The 22693-nt window shown below is 44.8% G+C and overlaps 1 protein-coding gene across 1 annotated transcript in view; it reads left to right on the forward strand.

Annotated features, from left to right (window-relative positions):
• Positions 1-22693, forward strand: part of LOC146009247 (alpha-2-macroglobulin-like) — an 89748-nt gene that overhangs the window by 15081 nt on the left and 51974 nt on the right. Inside the window, exons 9-19 of the mRNA XM_083149414.1 lie at positions 2186-2300; positions 3728-3837; positions 5998-6156; positions 7533-7760; positions 11921-11987; positions 12772-12917; positions 14908-15057; positions 15373-15576; positions 17407-17524; positions 18526-18661; positions 20324-20549. Of these exons, the coding sequence (XP_083005540.1) occupies positions 2186-2300; positions 3728-3837; positions 5998-6156; positions 7533-7760; positions 11921-11987; positions 12772-12917; positions 14908-15057; positions 15373-15576; positions 17407-17524; positions 18526-18661; positions 20324-20549 (1659 nt within the window). The remainder of the gene's footprint in view (positions 1-2185; positions 2301-3727; positions 3838-5997; positions 6157-7532; positions 7761-11920; positions 11988-12771; positions 12918-14907; positions 15058-15372; positions 15577-17406; positions 17525-18525; positions 18662-20323; positions 20550-22693) is intronic.

The raw sequence follows: 22693 nt of genomic DNA on the forward strand, positions 1-22693 counted from the left end.
CATCTATACCCTTGACCCTGCCTCCCAATATCCTCCAGCGGTCATTAGAAGCCCAATACCACCAGAGAGGACCTGGGCTCCATTTACAAACTCCTGCTTAGCAACTCTACAGACTCCTCCAGCAGCACCGCATTGGCATACCGTGTAAATAGAGGGGACCTGTGAGTCTTGTTCCCCTGTACCATCTAAAAAAGTGACAACAGCAACAATAGCATGTGAACTTACCTGTTGAAATAGGATACATCCATATAGAGCCTTATGATACCCTAGGCTATACCATCCATCCTGCGAGAGAGATATTTCTTTTATCATTTTTATATTGATATATGTACAGTATGTATGTTTATGTGATGTTATTATTAATATATTTTATATAAAGTAAATATTTAAACTCAGAGTTTTATTTATTGTAGTTCCAGCGCTGCTTCTTTGGGCATTATTCAATGCCACAGATTCGTCGTATTTTACAGTGAATTTGGCAATTCGCCGGGGTAACAGCGAATTTTCTGTCAGAAAAAACAATTCGCCCTATTCAATGGAGCCAATTCGCTGCAAATAAACAGCGAATATCTGTCGATTCACAGTGTGCAATTCGCCGGTGGTTTTCAATGGGGTTTTTAGTCGAATTCGCCAAAATTCAATGCTCAGATGGAAAATGGCTTTCTCCATTGATTTTCGCCATGATTCTCCGTTTTACATTCGTCATCTTTTTTAGGTGAACTGGAATGTGATCTTTTAAAATAAAGGGTTTTTTTATTTTTTTTTAGGGTGTCAAAAAATATGATTTTTTTTTCAGTGAAGGGGCAAGCTATTTTTATTTCTGTGTTTGCTGCACATGCAGGGGGCCGGGAGCCGCTCATTAATATTCATATATTCACTGCACTCTGGTCCCGATCATTACATATGGATCGAGACCAGTGAGTGCAGCGGCTCCTATCCCAGTCCCCTGCCTGCCAGCTCTAGAGGGGTTCTTCCTGTGTCCCTGCCAACCCTCCTTCACCCCCACAGTGTCTGGCGCAGGCAAGGAGGCTTCCATCTCCCTCCCTGCAGCTGTCCCCCAGCTCCCTGCGGTATTCGCCGGGGGGGGGGGTTAAAATTCGCCACCAGGGGCATAGAGCCCCTCAGGTGTTGAATAGGGTGGCCGGGCGGCTGCCGGGCGAATCTCCCTGAAGGGAGAATTGCTGCGAAAGTGCAGCGAATCCTACACAGGATTCACTGCCAGCCACGATCCCGGCCATTGAATACTGGCCTTTGTTTGTTTTTTTCTGTACCTTTCATAGGGAGTGACTACCCCTATTCCCCAGCAGCAGCTTTGGGAAGACAACTCATATCCAGGCGCCCTTCATATTCTCTATTAGAATACATCCAATCGAATGAAAGTAAGCCTGGATTTACTTTTAATCTGCCCGGTCTTCTGTGAATTGGGGGCAAGCGCTGATGTCATGTGATATCATCCACTCTCCCCCAGCAGGCAGGGGCACACCTGTATTCGCACCGTTTTTGTGTGCACACCCACAAAACACTGGGTGGGCCTGACGGAATGCCCCCTGGCTGTCAATCAGGCAGCGAGCACTCCAGTGTGCGAAAAATTTGCCAAAGGCAAGTGCATGCAGAAATGCACATGCACAAAGTAAAGACTTCAGACCCATGCGAATGCACACGGCACTGCGAATGGACCGGAATAAGGTCCTAATACCCCTGAATTCGTATCATGCTGTGTGACTAAAACTGTAAACATTGGTCCTAATTACGGTTTCCTAGCAAATTATTGAATATCACTATTCAGCGATGTTTGGCAATCTAAGGACTGGCATGGGGTGGTGATGCAGCATTGCAGTGGCACGGTCCGGACAATGCAGGCGTGTCTGGACCATTTGTGGGGAGGGCCGCTGCGGCTTAATATGACGATAAAAAATGACAGCCCATGGACTGGCTATGTAGCTAACTCTGCAGCCAGGGGGCTACCCATCTATGTGATTTAACTGCAAAGAATGACCCGGCATGGGGGGCAGCCTTGCCCTGTTCTGACAAAACTATAACCCATACTGAATGAGGCCCATTGTCACAGATATTTATGGTACAGAATTTTGCAGTGGAATAAAAACACAAAACTTACAGCATATTGAAAGTTGGACATTTGTTGTTTAATAAATTAATCCTGAATTTGTTCATCTCTCCCTCTCAGCTGGATGGGTCGGGATGTCACATCTTAGATGTTAAATCTGAGACTTTAAAATTGAATGACTCCAGGCTTGAAACAACCATAAGGGGAACAGCCTCCATTTTTGAAGAGGGAACAGGTAACATAGTTTGAACTAGATGGATGCAAGTCTTTATTCAGCCTCCCCTACTATGTAACTATGTAACTATGTAAGTTCATTATAAGAAATAAAAGAAATCTGTCCTGTGACACTTGCCCATGAATGTAGTACTGTATGCAGGGGAGACGACAGTTCGGCTGGGCCCCAGTAAAAATAAAGGTGGGACGGGCAGTGCCTCAAGGAGGGGGTGCAGCCATGCCCCCATAAAAAAAATATAGCGAGAGATAGAGAGATGACAGGCTGCCGCTGCAGCTGTCTCTCTCCCCAGCTCAGCACACAGCAATAAGGAGCATATGCTGAGCTGGGGAGAGAGGCTGTGCTGCGGCAGCCGCCTGTCATCTCTCACCCACTGCCCGGCTCCCTGCAATGCAGGAGGGTGGAGATGGGCCCCTCCAGTAGACCCAGGCCCAGGTAAAAAGCGGTGCTATTATAATGCCCCATCCACCGCAGCTTTACCTATGTTCGCTGCAGTGGTCCCGGCTCCCCTGGCTTCATTCTGATGCTATTTCGACGGGCTATCATAAAATGTCCGCCCCCATATAGCAAACTGTTCTATGAAACTGTCTGCTGTATGGGGGCAGCCATTTTGTGATGGTCCATGTTTAGCATCAGAATGTAGCCAGGAGGGGAGCCGGGACCAGCGCAACGAATACAGGTAAATATGCGTGGGATGTGGGGGGGGCACGGGCGGCGGGGTGGTGGAGGGGGGGGGTGCTTTATTATGGGCGGGTGGGCGCCCAAATTATAGTTACGCCGCTGGTTAAAAACGCTGTTCTAGTGCTCATTATAGAAGAAGTAGAATCTGATTGGTTGCTACGGGCAACATTCCATCGTCAATAGAATTCCCATCTTTACCCTCTCGTCATAGAACTCCTCTGTACTATACCTGCCAGTACGTAGAAGGATATTATTGCATACTGTACATATTTACTTAAGCAAGTTATGGAGGCCTAGCATCACACTTTAAGTACGTTACTGCCTCGCGGAGGTCATGGGTTTGGTTTCCATCATGGCCCTAACTGTGGGGTATGTATATTCTTCCCATGCTTGCATGGGTTTCCTCCAGGTACTCCCGTTCCCTCACACAGTCCAAAAATATACTGGTAGTTTAAATTGGCTCCAAATAAAATCAACCCTAAATTGAATGTGTGCACGTGTGCACGTGTGTGTGTGTCTGTGTGCGCACATGTGGTAGTGAACATAGATTGTAAGCTCCACTGGGGTAGAGTTTGATGTAAATGGCCAAATAGTCTCTGTAAAACATAAATAACTGGTATTAAATAAATAATACACTACAATGCAAGTTCTCATTTATCATAGCATGCCTAGAACTCAGTATTATGATCATTGTTCTACCCTAATACAAATTATGCGCTGACTCTAACATATCATTACTCCTATTGTAGGAATTGAGTTATCAACAACCAGTCAAACAATTATATCAACTGTCATCAACAAGGTGTCGTTTGTTGATGCTGATAGTACCTACAAGAAAGGGATCCCATACAAAGGACAGGTGAGTACTATTCTTGTGCAGTGCAGAGGGGTTTGTGCTGTTCAGACTGCAGAGGGGTTTGTGTGCTGGTTTATATATAGCAATATAGCAATATTTTATATATATAATTAAATATACTTAATTATATTGTAATTGTGCTGGTCGTGTGTTAGGCAGGCTGTCAGTCAGTGTAGCGGGGTACAGTACTACACAGGCAGGCTGTCAGTCAGCTTCTGTTCATTTTTTTTTATTGTGGTGTGTGGTCATTGTGGTGTGCTGCACTGCAATCCAATACACCATATACTACTGTCAGAAGCAGAACAGGTTCAGTGTGTGATTGTTCTGCCTGCCACGGTCCATGCAGTGTTATCCAAGGCCCAGCCATTAAAAAAAAATACAGTAAAAAAATAAATTTTGCTGTTCTTTATTTTTTGCTGTATACTGCACCCCAATAGTATACACCACAAGTTCCGTGTGTCATTGTTCTGCGTCCACACAGCATACAACAAGCTAAAAAAATAAATTTTTCTCTTCTTTAATCATTGTTTGTGTGTACTGTACCCATAGTATACTGTCAGAATGTGCGTTTGTTCGGCCTTCACGCAGCTGTTAGCTGCGCATTAAAAACAAATTAAATTAATTAAAGTAAAAAAATCCTAATCAATTTTTCTCTTCTTTATTTATTCTTTATGTGTACTGCACCCATAGTTTACTGTCAGAAGGTGGGTGTGTGATTGTTCGGCCTCCACACAGCGTTATACAAGCTGCGCATTAAAAACAAATTAAATCAATTAAAGTAAAAAAATCCTAATCAATTTTTCTCTTCTTTATTCATTCTTTGTGTGTACTGCACCCAAATAGAAGTTCTGTGTGTTAATAACCAGCCAATTTGCTGCAGACCTTGGCCTAATTTGAATGAAAACAACATTGTGAGCTGTAAAGTTGTCAAAATTGTCTGCAAAGGGCTGGAAATTAATGTTATCGAGGTCAATACTACTTTAGGGACAAAAAATGCAAAAATTACACAATTTGGGCGTGTTTGATCATTTTTCAATAAAATCCAAATCCAAAGACTTCCACCGCTGTTTGACAAAGCCAAATCCAAATCCCGGCGAAGAATCCAAATCCAAATCTTCGGCCCCGGTGCTCATCTCTAATATATATCCACATACATATTGGCTATTTTTCTCAATTGGTCATGACATGCAAAACACGGATTAACTGTTTCTCAAAATGAGTCCAAGGGGTGCCAAATTGTGCCATACATGGCACAATAAAACCAAGAAGTATGTGGACACATCTATATATACATGTATATGCAGCAACAACATAAAACACACACATATATTATACTGTATATACAGATGACCAACAGTGAGCAGGCCAGTGGTCAGAATACCAAGGCTGGCATCCCGAAGGAGGTAATCTGAACAGGGGTCATGTAGGTATATTTACCCTCACACTGCCACCTCCTCCAAACCCGTACCCTTCCTTCCAGCAGCCTAACCCACCTCTCCAACAGCCTCACCCTAAGGCCCCTTTCACACGCTCCAACTCCTGCCGGGCGGCGAAACGCTGCACGACCCATGGGTACACAGAAGTTAATAATGGACATGATTGTGTCCATTCACACGGGCGGCCACGGCCCTGCCGCCCGGTTGCAGCCGGATGTCACCACTGATTCCCCACCATTCTAAACTTCTGTGTGCTTCTTGGGGGGTTACGCCGCCCGGCAGGAGTTGGAGTATGTGAAAGGGGCCTTTCACCCCTCGCAGCCGAACATTATGCCCCCTTCTAAGTGCCTAACCCTAACCCCCCTCCCCATAGTCCCCCTAAATCCCCCCACTACTGCCTAAACCCCTCCCCCTTTCCCAGGTGCATGCTCAAGCTACCTGCATACTTTCCCCAGCAGGCAGGAGTATGATGCTGGCATCCTAATTTATTTCGGTAGTCGGGATGGTGTCATGGATGTATTGAACACCATATACATGGACACACGCACACACAGACACAACCGCTTACAAATCCTGCGTTTGCCCCTGAGATTGCTGGTATCATGGAGTCTCCTGCAGAATGCAGGTGGGGAGGCAACTATGTCTATAATGAATATATACAGTATACAGTATGCATTATCTGTGCTCTCATGTGGTTCTCATCATTTCTCATACTGTGTTATTTCAGATTAAAGTGGTGGATGCTGGTGATAGCCCTAGAGGAGGTGTTACAGTCTATCTACAGAGTCGGGATGGTACAATAAACCAGACCTTGCTGACAGATGAGAATGGTCAGGTCTCCTTTACACTGAACACTGCCAATTGGGAAAGTAGTGTAACTTTGACGGTAGGAACAGAAGATATATATGTGTGCAGGTCGCCAAAGTACCCCCTCCAGCACCAAAAAAAAAAAACCTTATACTTCACAGTACAACACTCAAAATAGATTAGTTTGTCAAGTTGCTTTGTACATTACATTGGGCCTGATTCAGAGTTCATGTGCATAAATCGATATCTGGTGATTTTCTCACATGTGCGCATGTGCGAGCTCTAAAACTGTGATTACAGGCATTTGTATTTTCAGAGCCAGTGCCCCACCCCACTGGACGGACCATTTGGGGTGCAGAGACCAAGAATTTTGTGGGAGTGGTCCAGACAATGCAGGTGTTGCTGGATTGCTGGTGGGGAGGGTTCGTGGGGACCTCTAGCATCTGTCTCCTCATCCGCTGCTTATCCCAGCTCATTATATTTTTTTAGGCGCTGGGGGTGCAGCGGAGTATAGTCGGTGGAGAGGAAACGCTCTCTGGCTTGGCGCCACCCCGCCGTACTTACCGGCTCTGTATAGACAAAATGCCTGAAACAGAAACGTTGTGTATACACATTATGCCCACAGAAGTATTGCTCTTGATATACTGTATAACGTCCACAGTAATAGCAGAACTTTGACATAATGCCCCCAGTAGTACCAGCTGGTAAACAGGTGTTTACTTGTTCCCTAGGCTGCAAACATATGCAGCCTAGCAAACAGGTCTGAATCAGGCACATAATGCATATACACATACTAACTCACTTATCACTGTCCTTCCACCTGTCTGCCAAAGTAGTCTGGCTGGCCGGATCTCCTCCTCTTCTCTCTTAGGCAGTAACCCTGCACTCCAATAGCCCCACCCCCATTTACCCATAGGTAGCTCCGCCCCCACTTATGCACATTAGCCCCGCCCCTTTAGTGTTATGTTTCCTGCTATCACAGGGGCTGCTACTGTCTGTCAGGTAGGTGTGACAGGCACAGCAGCAGCCGGGAACAACAGGACAGCAGCAGAGGATGTAGAGCAGGGACAGCGCCTCTCCTACCCAGCGCCTCCCTGCACTGCATCCTTTGCTGAGCGGGTTGCGCCAGCCCTGCTTACACTGCAAATTAGATTTCAATTTGAACACACCCCGCCCACATCTAACTCTCTGCACATGTTACATTTGCCCCATTTGCAGTGCAGCATGGTTTTGTCCATCTGCTAAATTTGGCACCCGATGGTGCCAAAGAACACAGTTTGAGAACCACTTTTCCTTGTTTTATAAGAGGTATAGAAAAAATAAGTATTTAGATGACCTGATTTATAGTAGTCTTTAGTTATATGATTGTATTTGATTTTATTACTTACCAACTTATTAATATGTTTAGCTTTTGTTTCAATCTCACCTATTTACAAATGTGTCTTTATTCCAAAGGCAAGTACAAGCCCAGAGCCTCGAAGATATGTATCCAACTTCTATACTGGTGATTACGGTTGGGCGACTTTGTTTCTCGCACCCTTCTACTCTCGCAATAAGAACTTCTTGAAACTATACTCTCTGGATAGAGTTCTCCCATGTGAGGGGCAGCAAGAGGTCCAGGCGGAATATATCATTAAACACACAGAGCTGCAGGAGGCCAAGCACTTAGATCTACATTACCTGGTAAGTGATTTATTGCAATCAATCTGTAATAAATAGAGACAGGATTATATGCAACATAAAAAGCTTGAAATATGCATGCAAATATGCATAAAAAATACTTAAAATATGCATGAAAAGTGTTAAAATATGCTAAATTAAATAATAAAAAAGTACTTTTTAACTTATTTATTTAAAAATCTGCATACAATTAGTTGCAAATAAACCTCAAAAATAGGCCCACAGCATCTGCAGATGTCTAGTGCTGTACACAGGATTTTTTTCCCTGGCTGCTACAGCAGACTGCAGCATCCTAGGCTCTTCTGGGATCAACTACACGGACCCTCATCTCCAGCGCTGATGGATCAAATGTCAGCATAGCGTGTGAGAGCGGCGCAGTGGAAGGCTTCCTCCCTGCGCCGCATACTCACTGTGACACGGCATTTCCTCCGTGCCGCGTGATGTCACAACCCTTCTGCCTGCCTCCTCTGCTGCAGAAGTCTGTCTCTTGGTGTAAAGTCCCAGGCCAGGGGCAGGCAAAGGTTTTATCCACATGGATTGGCAGCCTAGAGCAGTGTCAGACATAGCGTACATCCAAGGTTCCCCACACTGCGCACTTTTTGCCCCAGTCTGCACACTCTACCACTACTTGGCCAGCAGCAGCAGGGAAAGCAGCGCTGGTGGAAAGGGGGCAGGGCCTAAAATATGCACCATCACTAGATTATAGGTAACATATGCAATAACCAGTGAGAATGGGCAAAATATGCAAATGCATATGCAAATATGCAAATGCATATAATCCTGTCTCTAGTAATAAAATACAAATAAAGAGATATAGTTGGTGGAGATAATGTACCAACCAATCAGCTCTTCATTGCCAATTTGGAAACACACTGTGGGGCAGATTTATTAAGCTCGGTGAAGTGATAAAGTGTTTGGTTTTTAGGTACTCTTTACTTAGCACGGCGCCCACGATTCTCATCGCGGTCATCGGGGGTAAAAAATCGCGGGCATCGCGGCCATCGCATGCACTAAAAAACGGGTGTGACGCAACCGACGCGATGCCCGCGTTTTCCCATAGGGAACAATGTTAAAAGTCGCAATGGACGCGATTTTAATGTTCAATGCCTCAATGCTCGCAATTTTTTCATAGGAAACAATGTTAAATGGGCCACAGAGCCATAATAGTCCCCCTGAAGTCTGAAATGGCCCGCACAATTGTTAACGCCACCACCACGATCAACGTAAACCCGAAGCGTGGCGAGCGCAGCGAGCCCGCGAGGGGGGCCGGTACGCGTTCTCCGACCTTTTCATACCCCCACTATCCACGTCGGCGTGGAGTTGAGAATAGAATAGTGTGGCGAGCGCAGCGAGCCACCGAGCCCGAAGCGTGGCGAGGGGATGCGGATACCTGTGAAGCCCGCGTAGGGCCGCGTTTACTTGTGAAGGTATCCGCGTCCCCTCGCCACGCTTCGGGCTCGGTGGCTCGCTGCGCTCGCCACACTATTCTATTCTCAACTCCACGCCGACGTGGATAGTGGGGGTATAAAAAGGTCGGAGGATGCGTACCGCCGCCCCTCGCGGGCTCGCTGCGCTCGCCACGCTTCGGGTTCACGTTGATGGTGGGGTGGCGTTAACAATTGTGGGGGCCATTTCAGACTTCAGGGGGACTATTTGGGCTCTGTGGGCCATTTAACATTGCTTCCTATGGAAAAATCGCGAGCATTGAGGCATTGAACACAAAAATCGCGTCCATTGAGACTTTTAACATTGTTCCCTATGGGAAATCGCGGGCATCGCGTCGGTCGCGTCGCACCCGTTTTTTTAGTGCATGCGATGCCCGCGATGGGCGCCGTACTAAGTAAAGAGTACCGGTTTTTATCACCGGCCAATCAGCTCCTAACTATGAAATTACAGGCTTGGTTTGAAAAATGACAGGTTCGAGCTGATTGGCTGGTGATAAAATCCAGACACTTTATCACATCACCGAGCTTAATAAATCTACCCCTCAGCCTGTAACATGGCAATTACTATAGGAGCTGATTGGCAGGTACTCTACTTTATCACTCCAAGGCTTAGTGCATCTCCCTTTATGGGCCTGATTCTGTGCTGGAGAGCAGATCCTGATCAGGATACAGAGGCACAGGACAGGTCTGTGAGAGGGCAGATCCTGATCAAGATACAGAGGCACAGGACAGGTCTGTGAGAGAGAGAGAGCAGATCCTGATCAGGATACAGAGACACAGGACAGGTCTGTGAGAGAGAGAGCAGATCCTGATCAAGATACAGAGGCACAGGACAGGTCTGTGAGAGAGAGCAGATCCTGATCAGGATACAGAGGCACAGGACAGGTCTGTGAGAGAGAGCAGATCCTGATCAGGATACAGAGGCACAGGACAGGTCTGTGAGAGGGCAGATCCTGATCAGGATACAGAGTCACAGGACAGGTCTGTGAGAGAGCAGATCCTGACTAGGACACAGAGGCACAGGACAGGTCTGTGAGAGGGCAGATCCTGATCAGGATACAGAGGCACAGGACAGGTCTGTGAGAGAGCAGATCCTGATCAGGATACAGAGGCACAGGACAGGTCTGTGAGAGCAGATCCTGACTAGGACACATAGGCACAGGACAGGTCTGTGAGTGGGCAGATCCTGATCAGGATACAGAGGCACAGGACAGGTCTGTGAGAGAGCGGGTCCTGATTAGGATACAGAGGCACAGGACAGGTCTGTGCAAGAGCAGATCCTGATTAGTTTATAGAGGCACAGGACAGGTCTGTGAGAGAGCGGATCCTCATAAATATACACATTGGCACAGGACAGGTCTGTGAGAGAATCACCCATACCAACATACAGTATACACTGTCAACCTATCATCCAGATCCATCACCAAGACAGCAAGTATCCCTCAGCCAGCCCAAACAGAGACGTCAGTATTAACAGGAATAAATAAATGGGAAGACTCCTAAAAGGCAAAGGGCCAGATGTACTAAGCTTGAAAAGAGATAAAATAGAGAGTGGTAAACCACCAGCCAATCAGCTCCTACCTGCCATTTGACAGGCTGTGTTTCAAACATGACAGGAAGGAGCCGATTGGTTGTTGGTTTATCACTCTCCATTTTATCACTTTTCAGGGCTTACGGTAGTAGATCTCGCCCTATACATTAGTGACAGCAAGTCAGTGGATATTCATTATAATTTATCTCAGACTTTTCAGCTGCTCTGCCAAAGGGAAAAGAACAGCAATACAGCTAAGTTAAACAAAACCCAAGGTGTAAGACCTAATGAGTGCACCTACATGTTTGGCCAAACAATACAACACCACCTGATATGTACATGTTATATATAAATAATCTATACCCTAGGTACTGTTGTATGTATTATGCACAGTGTGTATTCTAACGTAAGGATGTATACGGAAGAGCTGTGAATTGATGAGCTGCCTCACAGAAAAGATACTGGACTTGTAGTGATATTGGCATTGTCACAGAAGCAGTACTGAATTGGCATAGTCACAGAAGCAGTACTGTGCTTGTAGCAGAATTGGTATAGTCACAGGAGCAGTACTGAACTTTTAGTGGTATTAGTATAGTCACAGAAGCAGTACTGGACTTGTAGCGGTATTTCCATAGTTACAGAAGCAGTACTGTATTTGTTGCAGTATTTGCATAGTCACAGAAGTAGTACTGAACTTGTAGGAGTATTTGCCTAGTTACAGAAGCAGTACTGAACTTGTATTGGCATAGTCACAAAGCAGTACTGGACTTTGTAGCAGTATTGGCATATTTACAGAAGCAGTACTGAACTTGAAGCAGTATTTTCATATTTACAGAAGCAGTACTGAACTTGTAGCAGTATTTTCATATTTACAGAAACAGTACTGAACTTGTAGCAGTATTTTCATATTTACAGAAGCAGTACTGAACTTGTAGCAGTATTTTCATATTTACAGAAACAGTACTGAACTTGTAGCAGTATTTTCATATTTACAGAAACAGTACTGAACTTGTAGCAGTATTTGCCCCGTTACAGAATCAGTACTGGACTTGTAGCAGTATTTGTATAGTTACAGAAGCAGTACTGGACTTGTAGCAATATTTGCATAATTACAGAGGCAGTACTGGACTTGTAGCAGTATTTGCATAGTCAAAGTGAATGGTAACAGAGTCTCACTTTTCCAATAGGTCGCTTCAGAAGGATCCATACAAGACTCTGGTTCTTTAAAAATCATCACAGAAAATGGAAGTGAGGGTAAGACTAACTGTTTTTTATCGGACCAGGAGATGTTTTGATATTTTTATAATTAACACAGGGCCGGGGCGAGGCACCGGAGCACCCCAGGCTAGTGGGGGCACCCCGGTGCCGGGGGTGGGGGGTACCTGTTGCGCCATCTGGGAAGTAGGCAGGGGGGTCCATGCTGGCGTCTGACAAGAGCCTGCAGTGGTGTCCTTGCCGCGCGGGTACCTGCGGCGCTGTGTATAAAGCTGGCGGCAACGGGGGTTCCCTGCAGTGAATAAGAAATAACTAGCGCTATGCGGTGGCGCGGGAAGTGTTTTCAAACCCGGTAGCGCTTCCTGCGCCGCCGCATAGCCCGGCGGATAGCGCTAGTTATTTCTTATTCACTGCAGGGACCCCCCACCGCTGCCAGCTTTATACACAGCGCCGCAGGTACCCGCCCGGCAAGAACACCACTGCAGGCTCCTGTCAGAAGCCAGCATGTACCCCCCTGCCTGCTCCCCAGATGGCGCAACAGGTACCCCCTTTGCACGGGGGGTGAGAGGCGAACTGCCGCCCTCCAGTGGCCGTCGCCCTAGGCAAATGCCTAGACCTGCCTAGTGGTGACGCCAGCCCTGAATTAACACTGAGCATGGCGTCTATTCTGATCTTTATCTGAAATTACACTGCTTTCAGCACTAGTCATGTAACCTTTGGTCAATGGCAAAAGTACATGCAGACCGGTGGCTCACTGGAAAGTTGAAAAGTCCTGAGGTAGCTTTTTACTAATGTTCTCTCTTTTGTTCTATGTATTTCACAGACCTTCATGGTAAGGTCACTTTGACTCTCTCTCTGAGTGCCGGAATATCACCAAAACTTCATGCACTTGTCTACATTTTCCTACCCAATGGAGAGATACTGGCAGACTCAGCAACATTTAACCTGTTACGTTGTTTCAAGAATAAAGTGGGTAAACCAACAACTCTCTCACACTATCTCTCTCTGCATTGTACATGTGTCCTGCCTTTTTCTGTAGAGAGTCACAGTTGTGATTTCAGGGACCTAATGGAGAAGTGCATAGAACGTGTATTGTGTATGATGGGCAGTTGAAAGCACTGGCCCCGAAAGGGGGGCGGGTAGTTTTTACCCAGGCCAGGGTCTGATGGAGGGGTCCAGGACACTCTCCCCCTTCCTTGTTGCAAGCAGCCAGGCAGTGGGAGAGAGAGTACAGGCTTCTGTAGCACAGTCTCTCTCCCCAGCTCAGCACATGCTGCTCAGTGCTGTTTGCTGAGCTGGAGAAAGAGCAGCAGCCTGTTGTCTCTCCCTGCAGTGGTGTGCCCATCCAAACATTTTTTTCTGTCAAAGGAGCAAGGCCCTTTGCCAAGATGGGGATGTGTGAGCGTCTCACATGCTCGCATGTCCATTACCACAAATGGGGTGCACGAGCGTCTCACACGCACGTGCGTCCATTCTTGGCGCATTTCGGCGAATGGCACCCCGACCAGCTAGATAAGCATGACTCATCTGTTAATTGAACTATCAGTAAAAAAAGTTGTCACAATCTTAGTCACCCAAAAAAAAATTCTGTATTTTTCCAATATTCTGTATTTCAGATATGGAAGACTCAACCTGTAGTAGAAATATAGACTGTGGATATCATGTTCATGTTGTATTTTCCTAGTGCTGTATTTTTGTATCTAGATTGCTTACAAAATGTAACAATTCCCAAACCCTCATACCATTTGTGTCACTATGATGGGAAATTTAGCATTTTCAGTAATTAGCGATGTACAACATTAAAACGCTGGGTGTTCCCATGGGTGTTTCCAAGTGACGTGGGCGCCGGGGGCGGGAAGCTGACATCAACGGATGTCAGCTGCCCGCCCACTTCCTTCAGAATGCCCACGCACATCTAAGGTTACCTGAGATGTGCGTGTGCCTTCCACATCATTCGATGGTCGCCGACCATCGAATGATGTGGGTATTCCCCCGCAGCCTACTAATGGATGTTTAGATTAAACATCCATTCACAGCCAGTGCGTCCGAACACTCGCTGCGAGGGAGGGAGGGGGCCGGCATTAGCCGGGCAGGGTTTGGTGGACTCGCAAGACTGCGAATTCACAACCTTGCAAATTAACCAGAATAACCCCCGCTGTACAGTGTGTTGGCTCAGGCTCATCCACAGCTTACACCTCTAAAGCACACAGATTGCAGTATTACAAACAATATCGCTCATTGTGTCCCCTGAGCTACAGTATATAATGTGTAATATGGTCCAGTGTGTACGCTCAGTATAGCTAACGATGTACACTCCCATGTGTGGTTAACACTCTCCTCCGTCATCTGTACATGAAGCTCAATTTTGGCTATTGCATCAGTTATTGCGTGTATAGAGCGGGACAAGATGACGTCACTGAACAATATTGTTATCGATATCGTTCAGTGCGTATACACTATATCGTTTGCCCGGGAGTTCTAGGGAAATCGTTAGCGATATTATTTATAGACGATATCGTCAAGTATGTACCCAGCTTAACTCTACCAAATATTAGCAAAGTACAGAGTGGGAAAGCTGTTTTTGGAGGGTTGCTAAGTAATACCCCTTTTATACCAAAAACGCCGGGTTGCGCCCAGGTTTTTGATCCCCACTTCAAGCCGGGTGTGACCCAGCATTTGCTCCCATTTACACCACCGCCGCCGCATCCCCCCCGGCCGCTTGGAGATGACGTCATCGCCACTGCAGGGACCTGGAGCGCTGCGCTGGGGGCAAGCCCAGCACTAAGGTAATCTGCTGGGCTACCCCCAGCCCCCGTGCACCCCCAGCCCTTGTCCGGGAGGTGAATTGATGCCGCACACAGGCATCCATTTACCTCCTCCGCTGCCAACGCTGCTGTCTGCGGAGTTTTGCGGCGGTGTAAAAGGGGTATAATTGTACTCCACCATTGCTCTTCTGCAGGTATCAGTTGGGTTCTCTCCAAATGAGGTTCTCCCAGGATCAGATGTTTCCCTCCATGTCCAGGCAGCCCCAGGATCTCTCTGTGGGCTGAGGGTAGTGGATCAGAGCGTGGTGCTAATGAAACCCGGGAAAGAGCTGACTGCGGATAAAGTGAGTGATGTAATAAGGCAGAAATTGCGCAATCAATAAATTGGAATAAATTGTTAAATTTTCATAACCATGGGTTCCGCTCAGTGTATCTTAGGTTTAGATTCTAATGCTATACATAAAGCAGCGTGAGTTCCATATTTCTTACGAATATTATTAACAATATTTTCAATATTGTTAGTCTCATTTTTTTTATATAATATAAAACTGTATTTTATCTTTTGATGTTTAATATTCTTTAGTCGTTTTTCATTCATTTTTGGAAAATTTATATCTGATAACCAACTGATTTTGTTGCTTGCCTCCTGTTTGTGAAAGGTGTATGATCTTTTCCCCCTCCGGCATAGTAGAGGGTATGATTATCGAATCCGGGAACCGGGAAATGGATGTTTTCTCCCTCCTATATTTCCACCTCTACTTCCGCGACCTGGATTTCCTGGTTCCCCAAGAAGAACAGCTCGACGCATCATAGACCCCTTTTCTCATAATGAAGATAATAATGATGTCTACAGCTTATTCCAGGTACATTCTCAATGAAATCTTTAATGTCAAACAAAAGTTGAAGTTGTAATTTACCTCCCAGACAGATATAAGCAAGGCAGCTGAGAGGTATGTTGGGCCCGGTAAAATGTTGGGGCATGGCCTAATTATAGAAGGTGTGGCCACCTCCCACAATTAGGCCACACCCCAAAATGGTTGGAGGGTGTGTGAATAAAACACTCTAAAGTTGAGGGGGGAGTGTTATTGTCCCCCCTTCCTCAACAGAAGCAGAGGCAGCAGCAGCACACTCCTACAGCTGCTGCCTGGGAGGAATGGAGGGGGAAGGGGGGTCGCACCAGGGCCTCCGCCGGGGCCCCTCCAGCAAGTCCGAACCCGGGTAATCCCGCTCTCCCCCCCCCCCTCGGCTGCCCTGCACATAAGCATCAACTGTATTTGTTAGATACACCTGAACATTTAATAAATCTTGATTTAAGTAGTAAATGATTCATTTGGACACATGACATGCACATTTTCCAGTGTCCTCAAGTGATTTATTAGTCTTAATTTGGGACTAATCATAGTCCCCAGTAATATTCCTCCTGATAGCAAGAAGATTTTGACCAGGCATGTTGACAAAAGCCATCGGAAGATGACTGTATAGTTAATCTTATTCTCACGGCCACCAAGAGCTGATTCGGGGCTGGGTACTGGGGAGGGGGCGTGACCAAATCTGGGAAACATGACCACACCCCCTTCAAAAAGAATAAAAAAAAATACTATGCTGCTTGCTGCAAATGGGAACATTCCCTCACCCTGGGTGTCACCTAAGGTAGGGACGAAACAGAAAATTATATATTAGAATTATAAGGCTTCTCTAGAAGAGTTTCTAAAAGCTTGCAAAAATACGCTGCTCTGTGGCTTGGTTAATTCATACCGTCAAATGATTTCTCTCCCCATCGGCTGCATGCGAGGGGATGTATTCTTGTACACATCCCCTAGCTTGGTACCCAGAGGTTTCGTGGGCTGGGGGGGAGGAGAGTTCGGTCGTGCGGCAGCCAGCGTTAAGGGGCTCACTTAGCAGCAGGCGACCGCTGCTTAGCAAGCCTTACTGAATCAGGCCCATATTTGACACACCTGCAGTGCACATGGTTTTGCTCAGTTGAGAAAGTTTTTGCCTTTGCGGCCCTTAGTTGCTGCCACATGAACGGCTCACTATGGTCAAAGTAACTTTAGTTAATATTTCTTCCCCATTATAGTATTTGGGGGTTATTCAGACCTGATCGCACGGCTGCTATTTTGCAGAGCCCTGCGATCAGGTAATTGCTGCCCTGACAGCAGGGGTGGGGAACCTTTATTGAGCCAAGGGCCAATTGTATGGTGGAAAAATCCTTCGGGGGCCATATGTAAAAATGTCTCTTACAAATTGTCCTGCTGCAGCCGCCCCACGCTCCGGCGGCTGCTGCTGAATAGGACGGACAGTCTCCGGTTGCTGTTGACTCCCAGCAAAGCTGCCGGGTGGTAAGAGGGCCACTCAGACCGGCTACGGGACCCGCTCATCTCTAGTAAGAACCCTTCTTTTTTACTGGTTCGTAATGCTGTGTTGCTGCCAGTTGCTGGACCCGGTAACCCCTTTCAGGTCAAACCGGCAACAAACCGGCATGAACCCGGTAATTAGGTGCGATCTGAAAGGGGTATTAGTTGACACAAATACTGGTTTAAGCAGCACAAACGGCTTTTGTGTTTCTTGACCCCAGTACACTATAGATAAAAGCAACGTTCAGTTATGGCAACCAGTTATTGTGAAATGTTCCTTATAATTTCATTGAATGTTATTTACAAAGTTCTCTCTGTGATATTTCTTATACATTACAGGGCATGAGATTAAAAATAGTAACAAGTGATAACATAAAGAAGCCTAGAGAGTGCTATGAGAGGTTTATCATGTACAGTTTTCCTGGTATTCCAGGAGCTGCAGGACCTAACAGAATGGGTAAGTTTATTATATAATTCCCTTAGAAACATACAGTATTCATAGACACATACATAGAATTTGACAGAAGATAAGAACTACTTGGAGAATATACAATCTGCCCCAGTCTAACCTTTTAATAACCTCAACTCTATTTGGTCCTTATTTCTATGTAAGGATATGCATATGTCTATCCCAAGCATGTTAAAATTGTTTCTGTATGCTGTATGGGGACAGCCATTTTCCGAGTGTCTGTTATTATATTAGCACTGCAGCCGGAGCCGGGGACCGCCCGTCACCCGACACAGATCTGCGTGTCGGGTTAGAGGTAGAAGCGCCGGCGGTAATGGGGACGGGTAAGGAGGGGGTTAATATTCGGGGGGGGCGCCCGAAATGTCCGGCGGGGGGCGCAAATAAAGTAGTTACGCCTCTGCCTGGCACCCAGCTTATCAGTTCACAGGGGCAGTCTACCGGTCCCTGCGTCTACAGAGACGTACATTCTGCCAATAGGATTGCATATTGCAATGCGATCCTGGGTGGTGGACCCCACGCAGATCGCATTTTATATATGATCCAATGTTAAATGGGTCCCTTAGCTTCTAAGACCTCTGATAGGAGGCTATTGCACTTATCCACAACCCTTCTGTAAAGTCATTTTCCCTCAAGGTTTCTTTGAACCCACCTCGTTACAGTTTCAGCACATGCCCCTGTGTTCTAATATGTCTTGCCCTTTGAATAATGTTTCCCTCATGTATCTTGTTAAAACCCCTGGTATAATTCAAATTTTCTGTTATGTCCCCTCTTTTTCTTATCTCTCCAAACTACAGACATTGAGCTGTTTTGGTCTTTCCTTGTTTTGTGCTGTAGGCCATGTACTATGTTATTTGACCTTCTTTGTACAGTCTTGTAATTATATCCTTCTGGACATATGGCCTCCAGAACAGAACACAGTATGGAATAATTCATTCGGAAATGGCTGCCAACCACGACAGTACTAAAAATGTATATATTTTTCTTATTAGATAGGGTATTAGATAGTGCACCAGAGATATCAAGACGTGGAGCCATTTCAGAGACATTAAAGGATAACGAAAAGGAAGAACAAAAAGTTCGAACATATTTTCCTGAGACGTTGATCTGGGAACTTCTACCTCTTGGGTGAGTTAATGAGTAAAAAGTACAAACCTTCCAAAGTGGTGGAACTACATCATTGGTGCCCAAAGGCATTGTCTTCTCTTAGTGATTTCCCTTCTTTACTTACCAGCCGGAACAACAGTGGAGCTGGCAGTTGAAGTGCCACAGGGGGCAGTAGGGTACTATGTAAATGTCTGCATGCTACCTTTCTAATGCTACAGGCAGTTCACGGACAAAGACAATTAATGTGAGGTTCCGAAGCACCGTCTCTCTGCTTCAGTCTTCTCTATCTATCTATCTATCTATCTATCTATCTAGGGGGTGGTGCTCCTGTGTGTGCACCTACCACCAGTCTCAGGGCACAGATGGCTTTGAACCTTTTTTGTGACTTTGTAGTTCCCGGCCAAGTCCACAAAGAACTGTCACCCTAGTATGTGGTCCTTTTGTGATTGCTTGCACCTATTTCTCCCTCTCTCAATGGGTGGCACCTATACAATGATTTATTGTACTTGCCTTTAAATCAATTGTCTATGTGTAATGGTAAATTAAAGCCATCGAGGGGCCTACACTGGTGCACAAGTCATTTCTCCTTCACCCACTAGGTGTCACTGGAGTTACAGTGGGTAATAGAAGGGTAATTACAGGGAGCTTGGGCACTTCAAATTAAAATGAATACTTCCCCTCCTAGGAGGTCTTAGATTGTGCCTTTCACACTCACCACTAAAATGCTAATACAAGTGCAATTCAACCTTGACCTTACATAACCCTTTTGATCCACATTCGGCATAATAACAATGTTGTCCTCTTTATGTAACCATCATACATTCAGCAAGGAGAAGTACACGTCCATTACTATATAGTCTGTGTTTCAAGAGCAGCCTTATTTCAGTCATAGACTCCATATAGGCACTAGACACAAGGATAGAACCTAAACCTTGATTTTATTCCTTGCAAATTTTAAGGGGCTATTTAGAACCCAATTCCCTTTTGCCAGGTAACTAACATTGCTATAGTCACTGTTCACAGTGAAAAAGACAATGGGTCAGATGCACCAAGCTTGAAAAAGTGATAAAGTGGAGAATGACGAACAACCAGCCAATCAGCTCCTACCTGCCATGTTACAGGATGGTTTTCAAAAAGGTGCTGATTGGCTGGCTGTTGATCACTCTCCACTCTATCACTATCATGTATTGCAACTATTTTAGCACATGGAAGAGTGGTCAACAGAGGTTCCCATAAAGGTCATCAGAGTATTTTTAGCAAGAAAGAGTTTAAGTGGCACTCAGATCAGTGGCAGAACTTGTGGGTGGACAAATATAATTTAGCCCCCCCTCTTCCACCCCAACCTAAGTTCACAATACCTAATTGATGGTTCAGGCAGCAGTGGGCCTCTTAGTTGTCAGGGGCCCAGTGAACTGCCCCTGCTGCACCAATGGTAGTTCTTCCTCTGACTCAGATGATGCCTCATAATTGTATCTTGGGTGCATAGTAAGTTGCATTACTGTAGCTAATCAGAATTCAGCAATGTATGCGCTGGACATGACAGTCAAGCGGATCCAAACTTGACCTCACAAAGTCAATCTTGATGAAATTGGAGCATCACATTACAATACAGAGGAGAAAGGGAAATGCGTTGTAGGATCATGTATTTTATTTTCATAAACATATTTCCTTTGTCTTACACAGAGAGTCTGGCAGTGCCGAACTCCAACACAAGGCCCCAGACACCATCACAGACTGGAATGCAGGAGCCGTATGTATGGGCCCCAGTGGGTTTGGACTCTCTCCTCCTTCATCCCTTCGGGTTTTCCAGCCATTCTTTGTAGATCTCACCCTCCCATATTCTGTGGTGCGAGGAGAGACATTCACCCTCAAAGCCTCTGTCTTTAACTACCTGAAGCAATGTATAAAGGTAAAGGAAGTGACTGTGGCTATAATCTCACATTCATACACATGTATTCTGAAGCATTTGGTATACAGTACTGTAACTTTATTGTGTGGTCAGTATACCCAGGAACTTTATATAAGATAAACTACTTGAGATAAATGTTTCCATTATGTATTAGAAAATATTTTCCACATTTAAGAGTTTTGGAGTTCTTAAAGAATTTAATAAAAGTTTCTACTCTTCAATGACCCCCAACAAACTAATGCAATAAACTTCTGGTGTGCTTTGAAAGCTGTTCTAAGGGGTAAAATAATCCAAACCGTTGCGATATTAAAAAAACAAGAGCAAAAGGAAATGGAAGACTTAGAAGGTAAAATTAAGAAATTAGAAAAGGAACATAAGTTACATCCCCTTAATGAACAAACTTTAAAAGAACTGAATAAACTAAGAGAGGATCTAGAAACAATAATTATTAAACAAATCAATAGAGAGACAGATGCATTTAAGCAAAGATATTATATAGAGGGGAATAAAGCATCTCGATTATTGGTTAAAAGGATCAAAGGCATAAAATATAGGAATGCGGTTAAAAGTTTATACAACGAAAAGGGGACAAAGATAATAAATCCAGCAGAAATCCCAAATATCTTTGCAGATTATTTGAAACATTTATACAATTTAAAGGAAGACGGTAACACGGCACAACCTACATCAGAAGAAATAGATGCCTTTTTAAGTAAAATAAACCTCCCAAAGATCAACCAAGCAAGATTAGATAAGCTTAACGAGCCATGGAGACTACAAGAAGTAATTGAAGCAATAAAAATATATAAAGCCCCTGGCCCAGATGGCTATATAAATAACTTTTATATCTCATACCAAAAGGAGATTGCTCCAATATTACTTCAGGTATTTCAAGAAGGAAGTCAGAAAGGAAAATTTGCAGAAGAAATATTAGAAGCTTGAATAGTTCAGATAGGCAAGGAAGGTAAAGATTTTGCACTCCTAAATAGCGATATAAAAATATATGCTAAAATGATAGTAAATAGATTAACACCAAATCTGACGGAACTAATTAAAGCCGAACAGACAGGATTTATACCAAACAGACAAGGACCGGATAATGTCCGCAAAGCATTAGATATTTTGAGAAATGCGACATTAAGGGGAGTTCCGCTAATGGCCCTATCGCTAGATGGGGAGAAAGCCTTTGACCAGCTACATTGGACTTATATGGAAAAAGTGCTTCAAAAGTTTGGAATTAGAGACAGTTGCCTGAGAGCTATTATGGCATTCTATAAGGGGCCTTCGGCGCATGTATCATGCAACGGATTTGTCTCAGACAAGTTCAATATTACAAATGGAACAAGACAGGGATGTCCCCTGTCCCCATTAATGTAAGTACTGGCGACAGAGCCATTGGCAGAATACATCAGACAAAACATAAGAGTAACGGGCCCAATTATTGACAAGACTCAGAATAAAATCTTATTATATGCTGATGATGTCCTACTTCTTTTAACAGACCCAAAAAACTCAGCTATAGAGGTATTAAAAATCCTGGATAAATTCTCAAAAGTTTCTTATTATAAACTAAATAGAAGTAAAACGGAGGCGATAACAATAAATGTTAATAACTCAGATCTGTCGGCACTGAAATCAGAGTTCAAATTTAGCTGGAAAGCCACATCTCTTAAATACCTGGGGATCCAATTAGTCACAAATGATAAAGAAGTAATAGACTGCAATTACGGACCTTTATTACACCACATAAACCAAAAGATAAATGACTGGATGAGGACAGAATTATCTTTACTTGGTAGGATTGCAGTAGTTAAAATGTTTTTACTGCCTAAAATCCTTTACCTTTTTAGAGCAATACCAAGATGGCTCCCTAAGTACTGGTTGTATAGATTTAATATGATATTTAATAAGTTTATATGGTGTAATAAAAAAGCCAGAATCCCCAAAAAATACCTGATGCTACCTAAAAATAGAGGGGGCTTCACCCTCCCGAGTCTAGAAGACTACCAATTAGCGGCTCTATTACACCAGATAAGCCATTGGAAAGGATATACAAGCGAAGTAATGGAGGTAGGAGCGCAACACGGAAAGATAGGGAACATCCCGTTGAAAGATATAATTTGGTTTCCCCCTACCTTCTTGGA

Source organism: Crinia signifera, chromosome 6 (assembly GCF_055691185.1).
Source record: "Crinia signifera chromosome 6, ASM5569118v1, whole genome shotgun sequence".
NCBI lineage: Eukaryota > Metazoa > Chordata > Amphibia > Anura > Myobatrachidae > Crinia > Crinia signifera.